Raw genomic sequence first — 15,022 nt, 5'->3', positions numbered from 1 at the left:
CCATCACAAACGCCTTAGTTGCTTTTTTCCTTCTAAATAAAAATAAAAAACATTCAAATTAAAAAAAAAAACAACATTAAAATTTGCCCTGATCGTTTTCATTTTTCTAATTAGTCACTTTCTCCCCCTAACTTGGTTAGGTTCCCACCCTGTTTATCTCTACTTCACTGATTTTCCAACAACTGGAGGTAGATAAAATATATCTTTAGCAAAGCAGTTTAAGCAGTCACTCCTATGAAGTCTTAAAAACACACAGTGGGTCTCTTCCCTCTTCTCAAAGGGAAGACGGGATGGAGAAGCCAAAGCTCTGCGAGGAGACAACGCAAACAAGGGCGGTGCAGCCTCCCTGAGTCGGTGGCCCGGTCGGCCGCGTCCCCCAACAAACGGTTACGGAGTGCTTCTTCAGCGCCAGGCAGCACAGCTTTACTTCTCTTCCCATCCTCAAACTCCAGCCACTACTAGATGCAATTAAAATCAGTGACTATTTTTCCAAGAGTTTAAGGAAAACTTCCTCTTCCCACGATTCTGTGAGCCCTAAAAGTAAGTAAATCAGCTTTCTAGAAAACGTTATAGGTTTATCCCCAGGATAAGGAACATTTGATTTATGTGGCAATTTACTATCTAGTCCGTTTCTCTACTGGGCAGGTTTAACACTCAAAGGTATCTGTGAACATGTGTCCTGTCTGCATTACATCCCTACAAGATCAGAGAATCCCACAGTCCAAAGCAGACCCCTTTCTCTCACAAAGTCAAGACGAGGGGAAATTAGAAAATCCATTTTGACCTTCCAGTCAAGAGAGATTCTCCAATTCAGTTTTACCAGTAATTAAATTAGTATTTAAAATCCTGTCATAAACCATTTCTCAATCAGTTTAGAACTTATAGTGTAAATGATCACCAAGTCACAATACCAACCAGAAAATATGGGAGTCTGGATTAAGATAATTAAGAGATTAAACAAAATGAAATTAAAAAAACAAAAAAATCAAACATGCACATGCACAAACTACTCTCCCTTTACCATGTCAACTAGACAGCTAGAGGTACCAGGAATTATGAGACTCAGTTTTCCTGTTATCACAGAGGGTAGGTAGTTTGGTAGCTCAGAATCACAAAAATAATGTAATCTCTATAGGCCCTACCCATCCCTCCCCCAAAATGTCAGCCAGAAATTACGATCTTCTCAATCTAATAATGGTTTCCCTTGTGGCTCAGCTGGTAAAGAATCTGCCTGCAATGTGGGAGACCCAGGTTAGATCCCTGGGTTGGGAAGATCCCCCGGAAAAGGGAAAGGCTACCCACTCCAGTGTTCTGGCCTGGAGCATTTCATAGACTATACAGTCCAAAGAGTCACAAAGAGTCGGACATGACTGAGCGACTGTCACCTTCCCTTTCAATCTAATAAACAGCAACACAGAATCAAGTAAAATTTTTAAATTATATAAACCTAAGGCCCCCAAAATGAAGCTTATGGAACATACCAAAAAATACTATATATAAACTTAATATCCTCTCCTGCCCTTTTGTAGATACTACAATCCTTTTATGATCATCTGTTTTCACCTTCCTCCCATACCTAAAAATATTCAAAAGTATTTGGAAATCTCAAAAAAGAGGCCTAGGGTCCTCAAAAAATTTAAGAACATTTTCTACAATGATCTTTAATAAGTCATCTTCTTCTTCAATAAAAGAGCATAATCTATTCCGTCTATCATTATTTGTGATAGTGGCACCCAAAAACACCCCTACTGGAGGCCTAAGATCAACTTCTGACATCCAAAACACAAACTTTCCTACATTCTTATTTTCTATTTGACTATTTTCTTGGGATTCTAATATCTAAAAGTATTTCCTTAAATTATACCATCCACCAAATCATTGGTAAATCATTTGCTTTTAATGAACTTGCTGAAGTATTGATACCTATTTCAGTACTTCTGTAGCCATATTAACTAAATCGTTTTTTCAACAAATCAAACCTCAAACCTCCTCTTTCCATGTAACATTCTGAAAGTGTTTTATCCTTCTTATATCTTTGTTAGTTGTTGAGTTCTGAAGCTGTGAGGAAATCTATGCAGATAAGGGAAATATTTTTCTTCACTGCCTATATTTATTCTGTCCCATATTCTCTGAGGTTTCTATTCATTCTTTTTTTCTCTTGGCTGCCCGGCATTTGGAACTTCCTTGACCAGAGGGACCAGGAATCAAACCCTGCCCTGAGAAGTGGAAGTATGGACTATTAACCACTTTCCACCAGGGAAGTCCTATTTATTCTTTATATATATATATATATATATATATATATATATATATATTTTCTATCTATTCTTATTACTGTTGGTCTATCCAATCCCACAGTGTTTCTCCCAATTCTACTTTTTTCTAGCTGTCCACACATTCAATCAGAGAAGGCAATGGCACCCCACTCCAGTACTATTGCCTGGAAAATCCCACGGACAGAGGAACCTGGTAGGCTGCAGTCCATAGGGTCGCTAAGAGTCGGACACAACTGAGCGACTTCACTTTCACGCATTGGAGAAGGAAATGGCAACCCACTCCAGTGTTCTTGCCTGGAGAATCCCAGGGACGGGGGAGCCTGGTGGGCTGCCGTCTATGGGGTTGCACAGAGTCGGACGCAACTGAAGTGACTTAGCAGCAGCGGCAGCATACATTCAATCTCCTGGAACCAATATGATAGCTTTGATGTCCAACCTTCAAATATTTCTTCAACTGTCAGTTCCTATAAAAACTACCATTCCATAAATATTCCAAACATTATCAGTTAACCATAACTATGCTCTAACCTCAATCAATCTCTAATATGAAAACAGGCCCATTTCATCCTACAGATAAGTAAATCCAAACACCAAAGTCAGAGGAAAAAATATTGCATACAGAATGTCTGGCATTTCATACATTTTAAAGCATTTATTAGTTTATCTAACAAAATTAAAACAGTGACCCTCAGTTTTAGGTAAGAAAAATGATAAATTCTCTAATATGAAAAGCTATCATAAATAAATATCATTTATTCCTTTCAGAATTGCAACTCAATACATACCTCTGTAGAAAATAAGTTTCTTCTGGACTTATCCAAGTAACAGAGAATGAATCCACATTATTTCATTATTATTTAAAAAAAAAAAAGACTAAAACATGCCCTATAGACATCACTGACTCAGTATGCCAAAAGGTGAAAGATTTAACTAACTTGATCATTTGTTGAAATTTAAAACTTAGTAAGAGGCTGTAGTTACCTCTTTTTGGAGATGAAGTTTGAAGCAACTGTTTGGCTTTGAGGGAAGTACGAGGCAAATTTTTCAGCCTTTGCGAAGCTGTTGAAAAATAAGGAACTGTAATATTTGCCTGGAAGGACAAGATAAAGGCTATAGCTTCTGTAAACTTGAATATTTTAATACAAACTTGAAAATTTATCAAGAAACAGACAGGTGAGAATACGTCAGAAACCTAAAATCAGAGGAATCAAAGTGATGCTTAGTGCATTAAGTTAGAAAAGAAAGGGAATGGAAATCTTAGTGCAAAGTGCATACTTTAAGAAATTGTTTCTTATAGATGAGAAAATCTATAACATGTAAACTGATCAAAATATCAGAGAAAACAAACCACCAGCAAACATGCTACAGGATGCAAAGAATACAAAGCTAATAAGTAAAAGTGATGAACACAAGCACACAGTACAGAAAAAAAAAAAAAAAATGTAGTACTTGTTCAGTGCAAAAAAGCAGACTGGCAAAGCAGTTATTGTTAGATGAACTGTCCTAACACAAAATAGTAATCCTCACACTCAAAAAGGAGAAGAAAACTCAGAACCAGGCAGGTCCTCAAGGGAATCAACAATCTAGTTGCTTTAAATATGTTCAACACCATCTTGGTGTAGAATTTAACTAACGGCATTTTAGACCTTGGGGAGCAACGGATCTGGACTATATACGTATGCATATGGGATGGTGAGGGGTAGGGATGTGTGTGCGTACATGTTGGGGTTGAGGGATTTGGAGGAGTAAGAGCATCTGTTTTTTAAGTGTTCAAGGAGGAGTTCTAAGCTCCCTTCACAACTCCTCCTCTATTAACTGCAGTAAGACTCTCAAAACTGACAACCAAGCAGCAGTTCAGAGGCTTCCAGAGTTAAAGCTCACTACGGCTCCAATGAACGGGTGAGTCCCATAGCCGCCAGCGCAGAAACCTATGCCAGTGGTTCTAAAACATCATCCTGTGATGCGAAAATCAGACTTCATACGCCTCTAGGATTTATAAGCACCACTTCCACCTGCCCCAAAACGGAGATCTCAAACCATAGATCTGGCCAGCATTCAAACAGTCATTTGTGGATAAATGTATTACTTGATACATCACCAAAAAGAGTTAAGGAGAATTTTTCTTTATCTCTATTGCTTAATCCAATCAATGGAGATAGGATTTTCACTAATAGGAAACATTTTTAAAAAGTAACAAACCCATCTGATTTCAATTTCTACCAACACTTATTACAACACACTACTGCAACTAAATGCTGGATGCCAGTTTAAGTTGAACACACTGCCAGGCGGACTAGCAAAAAATTCCCCAAACTTAAAAAGAGAGAATCAATTTTATAATGCACTACTTCATACCTATCCCACAGAAATATCAGGCACTATCATTATTAAATATTCTTCATTTATATATTTATTCATATATGCTTTCTACCATTCATATTTTCATTCTTTCACTCACCCATTCATTCTTACTTTCTTTCTAATAATTGTGTACTTTATTCCAGGTACTGTTTTAGAAATAATGAATACATAGCTGGCTGGACAGACAAAGTTCCTACTTCCATGGAACTAAGAGTTTAGGGAAGGGGAAACTGACAATAAACAAGGAGTAAAATACATGGCCTGCCAGATGGTGACAGCTGCTAAGGAGAAAATTAAGTAGGAAAGGGGGACAAGAACTAGGAGACATAAGCTGCCATTATCAATAGGGTGATTAAGAAATATTTCTCCTGAGACGACATTTGCCCAAAGATCTGAAGGAAGAGTGGAAGTGGGCCATACAGATATTGGGGGAACGCATTCTAGACGGAAGGAGAAGCAGCAGTAAGGACCTGAGGTAGGAGTGTGCCGGATACACATGAAGAACAGAAGCAGGCCACAGCGGCTGTAGTGGAGCAAATGAAGGCAAAGGGTAACCAACCGACATACGCTGGCAATCCACAGTATCTCTTAACCACTAAGACTTCTTAAACAAGGGTTTAAATATAAAATATCATCTATAACCAATTGTTCTGGAAAGATCTTATTTAAATTAACAGCTATAATGACTCCAATGGACTTTATCCCTCAAGTTTCATGTGTGATGTCACAAGAACAGCTTCTACAGACAAGTGATGACTCTCCAATGGCAATTCAAAGAATCAGACTGCAAATAGGTTTAGGCAGTATACTCTAAATTTGCCTGATACAGATAGAATAAAATGAACGATTTTCATGATACCACAAAGAAACACAATGTTACACAAATAAGAACAAAAACTAAATTTTAATCTGAATTATCAATCTTAATTTGATCCATTTTCCAATGGCAAAATCACTTTTATTTCTTTATTTTGACCATGTGGCTTGTGGGATCCTAGTTCCCCTCTAGGGATCCAACTCATGCCTGCTGCAGTGGAAGCACGAAGTCCCAACCACTAAACTGCCAAGGAGTTTCCAAAATCACGTTTTAAATGATAAAGTATACTAAACTGGTCTCCAAATCCTTCTAGAACTTTAATCCACTCTTCACATTGCTATCAGATTCAATTTCTTAAGAAGGAACCCTGATTAAAAGCCTAGGGTAGGTAGCTTGTTAAGATGAAATCTAAACTCCTTAATATATTTTATTTACCTATTTATTTTTTGGCCGTACCACACAGCTTGTGGGATCTTTTTTTCCTGACCAGAACCCGTACTCTCAGCAATGAAAGCGCAGAGGCTTAACCACTGGAGTGCCAGGGAATTCCGAATATGGTATTTTAAAATTCCCACAATCTATCCCTTACCTACATCTCTCATTCTTGTCACTGAACCCACTAATCCTGTGACCCACACTTTAGTCAAACAAAACCACTATAATCAGGGTGTCATTCTTAAGATTTCATTGCTGGTCCCACTGTTGGGAAAACCTATACTTTCTTCCCTCATGTGACACCTCCTCCAGAGCTGGCTGAGATATCTTTCAGTATCTTCCCAGAAAACCTCTTTATACTGATGAGTGTTAATACCTCTGTTTCCCCATCACTTCCTGCTTTTGAAGGGCACAAGCTCTCTCTTTCACATTTATATTACCAATGCTTAGAACATAACATACACCCTATAAACATCTTAATTATTTACTGAATAATTAAGTAATAATTAATAATAATCTCTGGATAAAATCTGGAGACTTCAATTAAATATTCAAGATCCTCCAGAGCTGAGATCCAATTCAGTGGTTCTTAAACTTAACTATGCCCCAGAGTCAGCTGAGACACTTCTAAAAAATAGAGATTCTGAATTCCCACTCCAGATGTATTCAATCACATCTCCATCACATTTCCAGAAGTAAAGGTCAGAAGAACTATACTTATTAGTATCAATGTCTTTGTGGTAACTGAATCAACATAATTATACTACTTACCCTTAAACAAAAGTTCCACAAGTATTTCACTCATTCTTATATTAGCCCACTACACAGATTTATCATGACTTATTTTACTCCAACTTCATGTTTCATAATATGTAAAATTCTAGTGTAACCTTTTAGTGTTTTGGCTACAAGTGAAATTTGGGTGAGAATTCCTTCCCCATGGACCTAGGTGCAGTCTGGCTATGCATAAGTTGGTAGCTGCCCTGGACACTCCCTCCTCAGTGTGAGGTCCACAGTACAATGCTGATCCGATATATCTCTCCTCTAGGAGTACACTGGATCCTGTGCAAACATGTTCTTCCAGTTAGTTACATGTAAGCAAGCAAAGGATAAATGTTACACAGACTTAGTTTATTCTTTTGTGGTGATTCACAAAGTATTTATAGTTCAACCTCAAATCATGCTCCAACAGAGTCATCCAAGAATATTTTCCAATGCCTTCTTATTTGCAGTTAGGGTCAGCATGATGTAATCCAAACAGTAACTGGGAGGAAATCGGGAGACACACAAGGGAGCTGAGAGTTCATCTGGCTTGGTTTTGCCAGTTCTCTAGTTACTTGGCATTGTACATATAATTTATATGGATCTCTGCTCCCTCTTTATAAAAACAAAAAATGGGATGTTGTGAGGTTCAAATGAGATAATACATATGAAAGTAAATATGTACTATTTTTTAAAAACCAGCAGATTGTCTTGGGTTTTTCTCCCTTCTCTTATTTCTGAACCAGAAATTCCTATATTTTTCTGAAAATTAAGCCTTTTCACTAGACCTGTTCTCTAGTGGTCTTAGAAAACAAGCACTACACTAGTTTTTTTGAAAAACTGTCCCTGACAAACATTCCTTCCTTTAACTGGAGAAACTGAAAAAATTACATGTATTCATGACCTTTGCAATGCTCTGGTTTTCTTAAACTTTTTAAGTTACTCACATTTTCCAAATGTAAAAGTCAAGAATTGGTAATAGCTATCAAAATGAAGTATATTAGAACTCTCATAATATTCATATTTGAATGCCAGCATCCACAATAATGCAGCCATAGCAAATAAGCATATAAAAATAGTGATTGCATAGTAACAAGGCAAAAGAAGTGGTCCCTTAGGTGGAAATAACAGCAATCTTGCAAAGTTAGGTTCATGCAGACCAGCAAGTAAGAACCGAAGCTTTACCACTTAAGAGCTGAAGAAATACTTAAAATAAAACAAAACGCAGCAAATACATGAACTGGTTGGTAAGAAATATTTAAAATGCTATTTATGTATAAAACTTGCCACTGTAATATTTTTTACATAATTACCATATCAGTCTTTTTATTTTGATATGTAACAGTACATCTAACACACACACTAATTAAAACACATATATATTATATATCAAAGATAATGTAAAATTTTCAGAAAAATAGGTTAACATTTTATTTTGCTTTATAATGTATTGACTTTAAACACAAAGTTTTAACCTTTTTTGTTTTTTGGCCACACCATGTGGCTTGTGGGATCTCAGATCCCCGACCAGGGACTGAACCCAGAGCCACAGCAGTGAAAGCGCCAGGTCCTAACCACTGGACTTCCAGGGAAGTCCAAGTTTTAAATATTTTTCTCAAATAAACTTTATTAAATTTTAAACCTGCTAATATTCTGGATTTACTACTTTTCAAATACATCCTGTGAACAGTGTGACTCTATACTAAAATAAATGTTTCTGACATTTTCATCATAAACAAGCTTCACAACTACAAATATAAAAACAAATAAGTATATGCAATTTTTAAAAAAGGATGGTACCTTACTATTTCTTCTGCCTATACATTATTCAAATACTGAAATATACTACTATGAAACTGCATACATATATCCCACTTATAAGTAAATTAGTGATTAGAATTTCACTATGTTTCTTTATCTGTTTTTAACTATCAACTTCTGAGGGAAAAGAAAAAATAATTCACCTATAGGGAAAAAATTCTAGGGAATGAGCAGGTGATAAGCTACATAGCCTTTCAAAGCATCACTTTCCTAATTTGTAAAAATGTATTAGTAACTGAACATACTTTATAGACTTGTTCAGAGGATTAAGCAGAATTATGAATATAAGGGATAGCACAATGTGAGTTTTATAATATAAATAATATCATTTACAATTGGTAAATAAGGAAAACTTATCAATATTATCACAAAAGTCATTTTGGTTCAAACGGAACCAAAATTGTTTCTAGACTGAATTTTTGAGGCACCAAATAGCAGCAGCTTAACATAACGTACGCCACGTCAGCAGACACAACCGAGCCAAGGAGGAGGGCGGGGGGCTTAGGAAGAGCTGGGCGCTGTCACAGCTGCCACTCAGTGCAGAAGTCATAAATGGACCTTCAGTAACTGTGTGTTTACATCACTGCATCACCGCTTTGAGGAATGAAGGAACACATCACAGTGACCACTTTAACCACCAACAGTAAATATGTCACAAAGGAACTGAATAAATCAGACTACAAAACTGATGTGAACTGTGGGACAGAAGGCATGCATACTGAGCATTTCTAAGACTGCAGAAATAACTCTGATAGTTGTTTAAAACTGGGTTTAGTACACGCTCATATCTGCCTTAGTTAATAAGCAATACTTCTTGGAAAGTGTTCAATTCTTTTAAAATCACTCTGTAAAGTACAGAGTGCCCATCTACTCCCACATCACTTCTTGGCTCAGTCTGGCCGCTTTGTCTTAGGAGTCCCTTCTGTGTGATTCTCTAATCCTTGTTTATGTTGCATGTCTCCTTATATCAACAGTTTCAGCTTTTCTTTCCATCAAGTTACTTTCAACCTTTTTTTTAAAAATAAAATTCTACCTTTGGTGAAGTATTTATTAAGAATTTATCAAGCCTTTATTTGTATATTTATAGGACGATTATTATTTTTATTAATATTTTAGTAAGAAAGCTCCTTGGGTTTTAAATGGTCTGTTTCAGGACTATTCCACACCCCCCAACCCCAAATTCTGTCATTTTTAATGTTCAGTATTGCAGAACAGAAGGTTTTTAAAGAATATATATATATTTATAAATTAAACAGAACTTGCTTATTTCAAAATTCTAGAGACTACAGTTTCATACAGATTTAAGTATTGATACAACTGGATATTTAATAGGGACAAATTTTAAATTTAATATAGCTATGATTATCTTACAAAACTAATAAGCATTACATTTTACTACAGTACAGCTATTTGGCACAAAATTAAACTCTGTAATTTTCATTTTCTTTAAATAACTGATACATAAAAGATACTTACTGGCTGAAGCCTGAGGTTGCATGCGAGGTATACCTCCATTTGGCACTTGAAAATTTGAGTCACTTCTGCTGCTTTTCACTGAGTCAACTTGTGTATTAGATGTTCGGGACAGGTTTGGAAGACTGCGTCTTAGTTTTTCTAGAACAATAGAATTTTAATTAAAAAAAAAAAAGTCAAAACATTTTTTAGGATGGAGAAAATTAAAATATTCAAAAATCATTCTTTGAGTGTTCTGCAGGCTTTAGAAGAGCTAACAGGAAAAAAACACATCTTATAAAAAATAACTCAATACAGTTTCTATAAATAGGTAGAACCTTTAAAAAAGAACCATAAATTACTTAACTCAAAATCTAAACACTTCATGACTTCATGAATATGGCAAAGCAAAACTAACCTAAGTAAAAATTCTTGATCTACTTATCTAAAATACAAAACCTTGGTAAAAACCGTGTTACTTTATACCAAAATATGAAGGACAATTTTTTTCCAGTCTTATAGTTACCTTCATTTTTAACATTGGTTGTCTGTAAATCTGTTGGATGGCCTTGAAGTGAAAGGCGAGGTTGCTGTAAGCGGCTAATCATAGGCTGTGGGGACACTCTACTATATTCTATTCCCCGAGCAGGAGATCGAGAACGAGGTGAATTTCGGGGTGACTGCTTAGGTGATGGTCGAGGTGAATTGCGTGGTGATGGTGAAAACCTGTTAACAGCAGGGTATACTGCATGATGCATATTGTCATCTTCATCATCTAAACTTTGTGCATCAAGTTCCTGATCACTAAAAGTACCCCGTCTGGTAGAATTGCAAGATGAACCAGAACTGCGCCGAGACGCTGTGGCTGCATATTCTTGCCGGAGACCTGACAATAATGAATGTGTTATTTCTTTAGTATTAAACATTTAAGTATTTTTAAGGTTTAAAAGCACAAGATTATCATTGAGAAACACAAATAGTATATAACATGTAAAGGAAAACTCCCTTTTACTTGATTCATCTTAGACTTCCCCACACACAAGGATGCATATACTACATCTAAAAAGCTATTTTTATATTACATGAAATTCATAAACTTTTACCCAATTTCAAAATTTCTTCTTGAATCCAAAATCTATATTAAAAAGAAAACCATAAATTTAAAAATACTTGTATTCCAAAAGACAGAGTCGAAATTTGAGATTAACAGTAAAGGAATATTGAAAGAAAATAATTACCTGTCCTACCAGTGTAAAGAATACATCAGTGAGTAAATAAACACCCTGGATACTAAACCTTTGGATTAATCTTACTCCAGAAGATGATGAAGGCAACTTCTAACCCAGTCTTAGGAATTGAATACTTGGGCAGAAATATAATTTCAATTGCTTCATAAGCTAATGGAGTTCAAAAAAATAAGCTTATATTCTAAACCATCAAGTAAGAATTTTCAAAGGAGTGCCTTTTTATCTTGATATCTCCAGGAACACCCAAGCAACCTAAGGAGCCCTTCGAATAGTATAAAAACTTCTAGAATAAAAACAAATGTGACACATATTCAATGAGAAAAAAATTACAATTGAAAAAGAGTGTCGAATTTAGATAGTATATTGAGGAAATCCTGCTAACTATTGGCAGTTTAGTCCAGAAGATCTGTGTTCTTGAGTAGTACTCAAACTTTTTAAGTTATATAGTCATACATAGAAAGTGCTATCATCATGGTTCCCCAAAGAAGTGAAAGAGAATCATATCAGGGTACCTATAACACTATGGTTTCCTAGGGCACATCCAGCCCTTTGGTCAGGTTTGGAGACCATTGTAATAACTGACAAATTACTTGGTGTTACTTAGCAAAAGACAACAGACCCATGAAAAGAGTATTGTTTTAGAAAAGAAAATCCCAATCCTGATGCAAATTCTCCACTAACAGGAAGTCTTACAGAGATCACAACCACTATGGGCATTGTGCTTTTCTCATTTAAAAATGAGGGCGCTGAACCAGGCAAAAGCCCACATCTGTTACTTTACAATTGTGTCAGCAAAAAGCTGGAGAAACAATGTTGCAAAAAGGAAAATCATTCTCTTAAAAAGAAAATGATGGTGGTTTCAAAGAGTATCACTCACATTTTCAGTATCACTTTCTTTTTTTAATTCACCAGAAAAAGAAATATTTATGCTTGTGTGAATGGCTTAGAAAGGATTTTTAAAGAAAGGCTAAAATTTCTATTATGTGTTACCGACATACAATATGAAAACTATAGCAAATACGAGATTGAATTTCTAACAAAATATTGCAGTCTAAAAAATCAGGGTTCAAAGAAGAAACAAGTAAGTTTAGTCTAAGTGACAGGCAGCATTCTTTATTCTTTTTTCACATATGTGACAATAACCCCTCATTGGCTGACAATACCAACCTCGGAATGAGGAGTTTGTTAATAGAAAGTTACAGAAGAAAAGGGTAACATGTTATTGGTTTGTAGGGCTAAAGACAGGTAAGCACCAAACCTTTCTTTCTAAGGGAAGATGTGTAAAAATGGGATAAGAATTAGCAGAGTAAGAAACCAACATTCTGCAGTTTCTTAATGTTACAGCTTGATAACACTTACATAAAAGAAAGGACATGAACAGAAAATTTCTGAACTAAATTATAGCACTGCTCCATTACCTCAGCCAGCTGTCAAGACTCTGAAACCTGTGCTTTAAGGATCTTTTCAATGTAAAGCTTAAAGAGATCACTTCAGAGAGATTGCTTCCTTCAGTTAAGCCCATACAATAAAATGTACAGGCAAGAATAATACTATCATCATCATCTTATATTCAGATGAGAGCCAAGTCACTGATGAACACTTGAAATAGTAAAAATTTTGTGCACATGTGTACTCTGGGGACAACACTTCTATCAGATTCCTAAAGGTACCTGTTACCCAAAAAGTTGCAAGGACCACTGTGCAAAGCAACATCACATGCTTCATTTAACTTAATGTCGCAATTTGTTTTCCCTTAAAGGTCTCTCTCTTTTTTTAAGCAGAATACACATATTCTAAGAAAGATGATATACTTGCCTCCAAGGAGAAAAAACTGATTTTGTGGCTGTGAAAAAAACTTAGATATAATAATTTGTGGTTCTTAGAGTACACACAAAGAGATGTAGAATATATCAGTGGTATTAAAATTTATTGGGAGCACAGATGGGTAAAAAGGGGGAAAAAATCTAAACAGGCTCCTTAGGGGACGGGTAGTAATGAAAGAACAGCTGAGAAATGCTCATCCACACTAAGGAAACGAGCAATAGAGTAGTAACCAGTGAATCACAGCACGGAGAAACACGCAGCGTGTGATTTCCAGGCACAGCAGAGCACAGCCTGCTTTTCCTTAGTACTCACAGAGCAAACTGCTCGGCATACAATGGACTCTAAAAACAAGTCAATGAACAAACCAGTCCACAGGCTCAAAAAGCCTCTGAAATTTCAACTTTTCTATTCTTATTATACTACTATTCCACAACACTGTAAGACATTTAATAAGGGCAAAAAAATTATACCATAATTAAAGACCTAAACTTTAACCATTAAAATACTTACTTTCTTCCTGCATCCGAGCTAGAATTTGCACATCAGTTACATCATTTAGCTTATAATTGGATCCAATTGAATCTTCATCTAATTCTGAAGCACTTAATTCACTGTCTATAGAGGACTGAGGACTGAGTGGAGGATTTCTGTCTGATGAACTTTTCAAATTACCTTAAAAAAGAAAATGATTCAAACTTTGGTGAACAAAAATTGAATAAACATCTGTTGCAATTAACTTGATATTGTATCTTTGGATTGATTCAGTTCATTGTTATTCTGTCTTTTCTGTTTATAAAATTCCCAGACGTTAAAATTAAAAATTGACCTGATGAAGAATGAAGACAGCTATAGAGACTCCTTCATATACAATGACAAATACAAAACTCATTTTCTTATAGCTATAATTTATCCATATTCTTATGAAAAATTCAGTTTTCAAGACAGTAGTGGTAAAGTATTTAATGTTCAAATAACACATGCTAGAGGATTTAAACTTCTACCAGGTAGCCAGTGAAACTGCTCTATAAACAGATGAATTATGTAGTGTTTTCTCCTCCCATTTCATTAGCAAACACCATCATCTTTTCCCTTGAATAAAACCACCTACTTTTCCTAAACAAGAAAACTATAATTTGAGGAAAATCAGGATTCCTTAGAGATTTAGAACCAAACCAAAAAAAGAACACTAAGCTCATTTCCCCTACATTATGCCATGTTTACAAAATTCCTTTGCCAAACTAGTAATGGGGATCCAAGGAGTTCTCTGATGTTTAGTAGTGAAGCACAAAGACAGGAGGAAGGAAATGACTGGATTAAAAAACACATTTTATCACCAGAAACCAAAGGAGGACAGAAGACAGCTCAGAGGAATAAAGGCTATACATATCCAAAAGAATCTTAATAGGTTGGTGAAAAAGTAATTGCAGTTTGGGACTGTGAATTTTAAAGCATTATAACTAGGCTCAAACTCTTCTTTATTAATCAAAATAGGAACAATTACAATCAACACAGTTTTGCCAACAAGAAATAAGTTTGTTTATTCCTGTAGCATAAAACTCTGTGCTTTGGGGTTTGATGAACTCTTAGAAAGCATCTTCTGCCTCCTACTGGTTGTGGAAACATTTCCCTGCAAAAAGCTGTTGAGATACTTGAAGAAGTGGTAGTTGGTTAGCGAGAGGTGAGGTAAATACAGTGGATGAGGTAAAACTGTAGCCCAATTCATTCAACTTTTGAAGCATTGCTTGTATGACATGTGGTTGGGTGTTGTCATGGAGAAGAACTGGACCCATTCTGTTGACCACCGGCTGCAGGTGTTGTAGCTTTCAGTGCATCTCATCAATCTGCTGAGCATACTTATCAGGTATAATGGCTTCGCCAGGATTCAAAAAGCTGTAGTGGATCAGACGGGCAGCAGACCACCAAACAGTGACCACGACTTTCTCTGGTGCCAGTCTGGCTTTGGGAAGAGCTTTGAAGTGTCTTCTCAGTCCAAATACCGAGCTGGTCGCTGCTGGCTGTCATATAAA

At 36.0% G+C, this 15,022-nt stretch overlaps 1 protein-coding gene across 2 annotated transcripts in view; it reads right to left on the bottom strand.

Annotated features, from left to right (window-relative positions):
* SLAIN2 (SLAIN motif family member 2) overlaps positions 1–15,022 on the bottom strand; it is a 70,076-nt gene that overhangs the window by 22,089 nt on the left and 32,965 nt on the right. The window contains exons 4-7 of one of the 2 annotated variants that reach the window (XM_043447678.1): positions 13,506–13,667; positions 10,451–10,810; positions 9,949–10,086; positions 3,258–3,335 (exon numbers count right to left, since the gene is read on the bottom strand). In XM_043447678.1, the coding sequence (XP_043303613.1) occupies positions 3,258–3,335; positions 9,949–10,086; positions 10,451–10,810; positions 13,506–13,667 (738 nt within the window). The remainder of the gene's footprint in view (positions 1–3,257; positions 3,336–9,948; positions 10,087–10,450; positions 10,811–13,505; positions 13,668–15,022) is intronic. The other variant, XM_043447679.1, reaches the window with a different exon arrangement.

The sequence above is a fragment of the Cervus canadensis genome, chromosome 26, assembly GCF_019320065.1.
Source record: "Cervus canadensis isolate Bull #8, Minnesota chromosome 26, ASM1932006v1, whole genome shotgun sequence".
Classification (NCBI taxonomy): Eukaryota; Metazoa; Chordata; class Mammalia; order Artiodactyla; family Cervidae; genus Cervus; species Cervus canadensis.
This window is presented reverse-complemented; position numbering and strand designations above follow the sequence as displayed.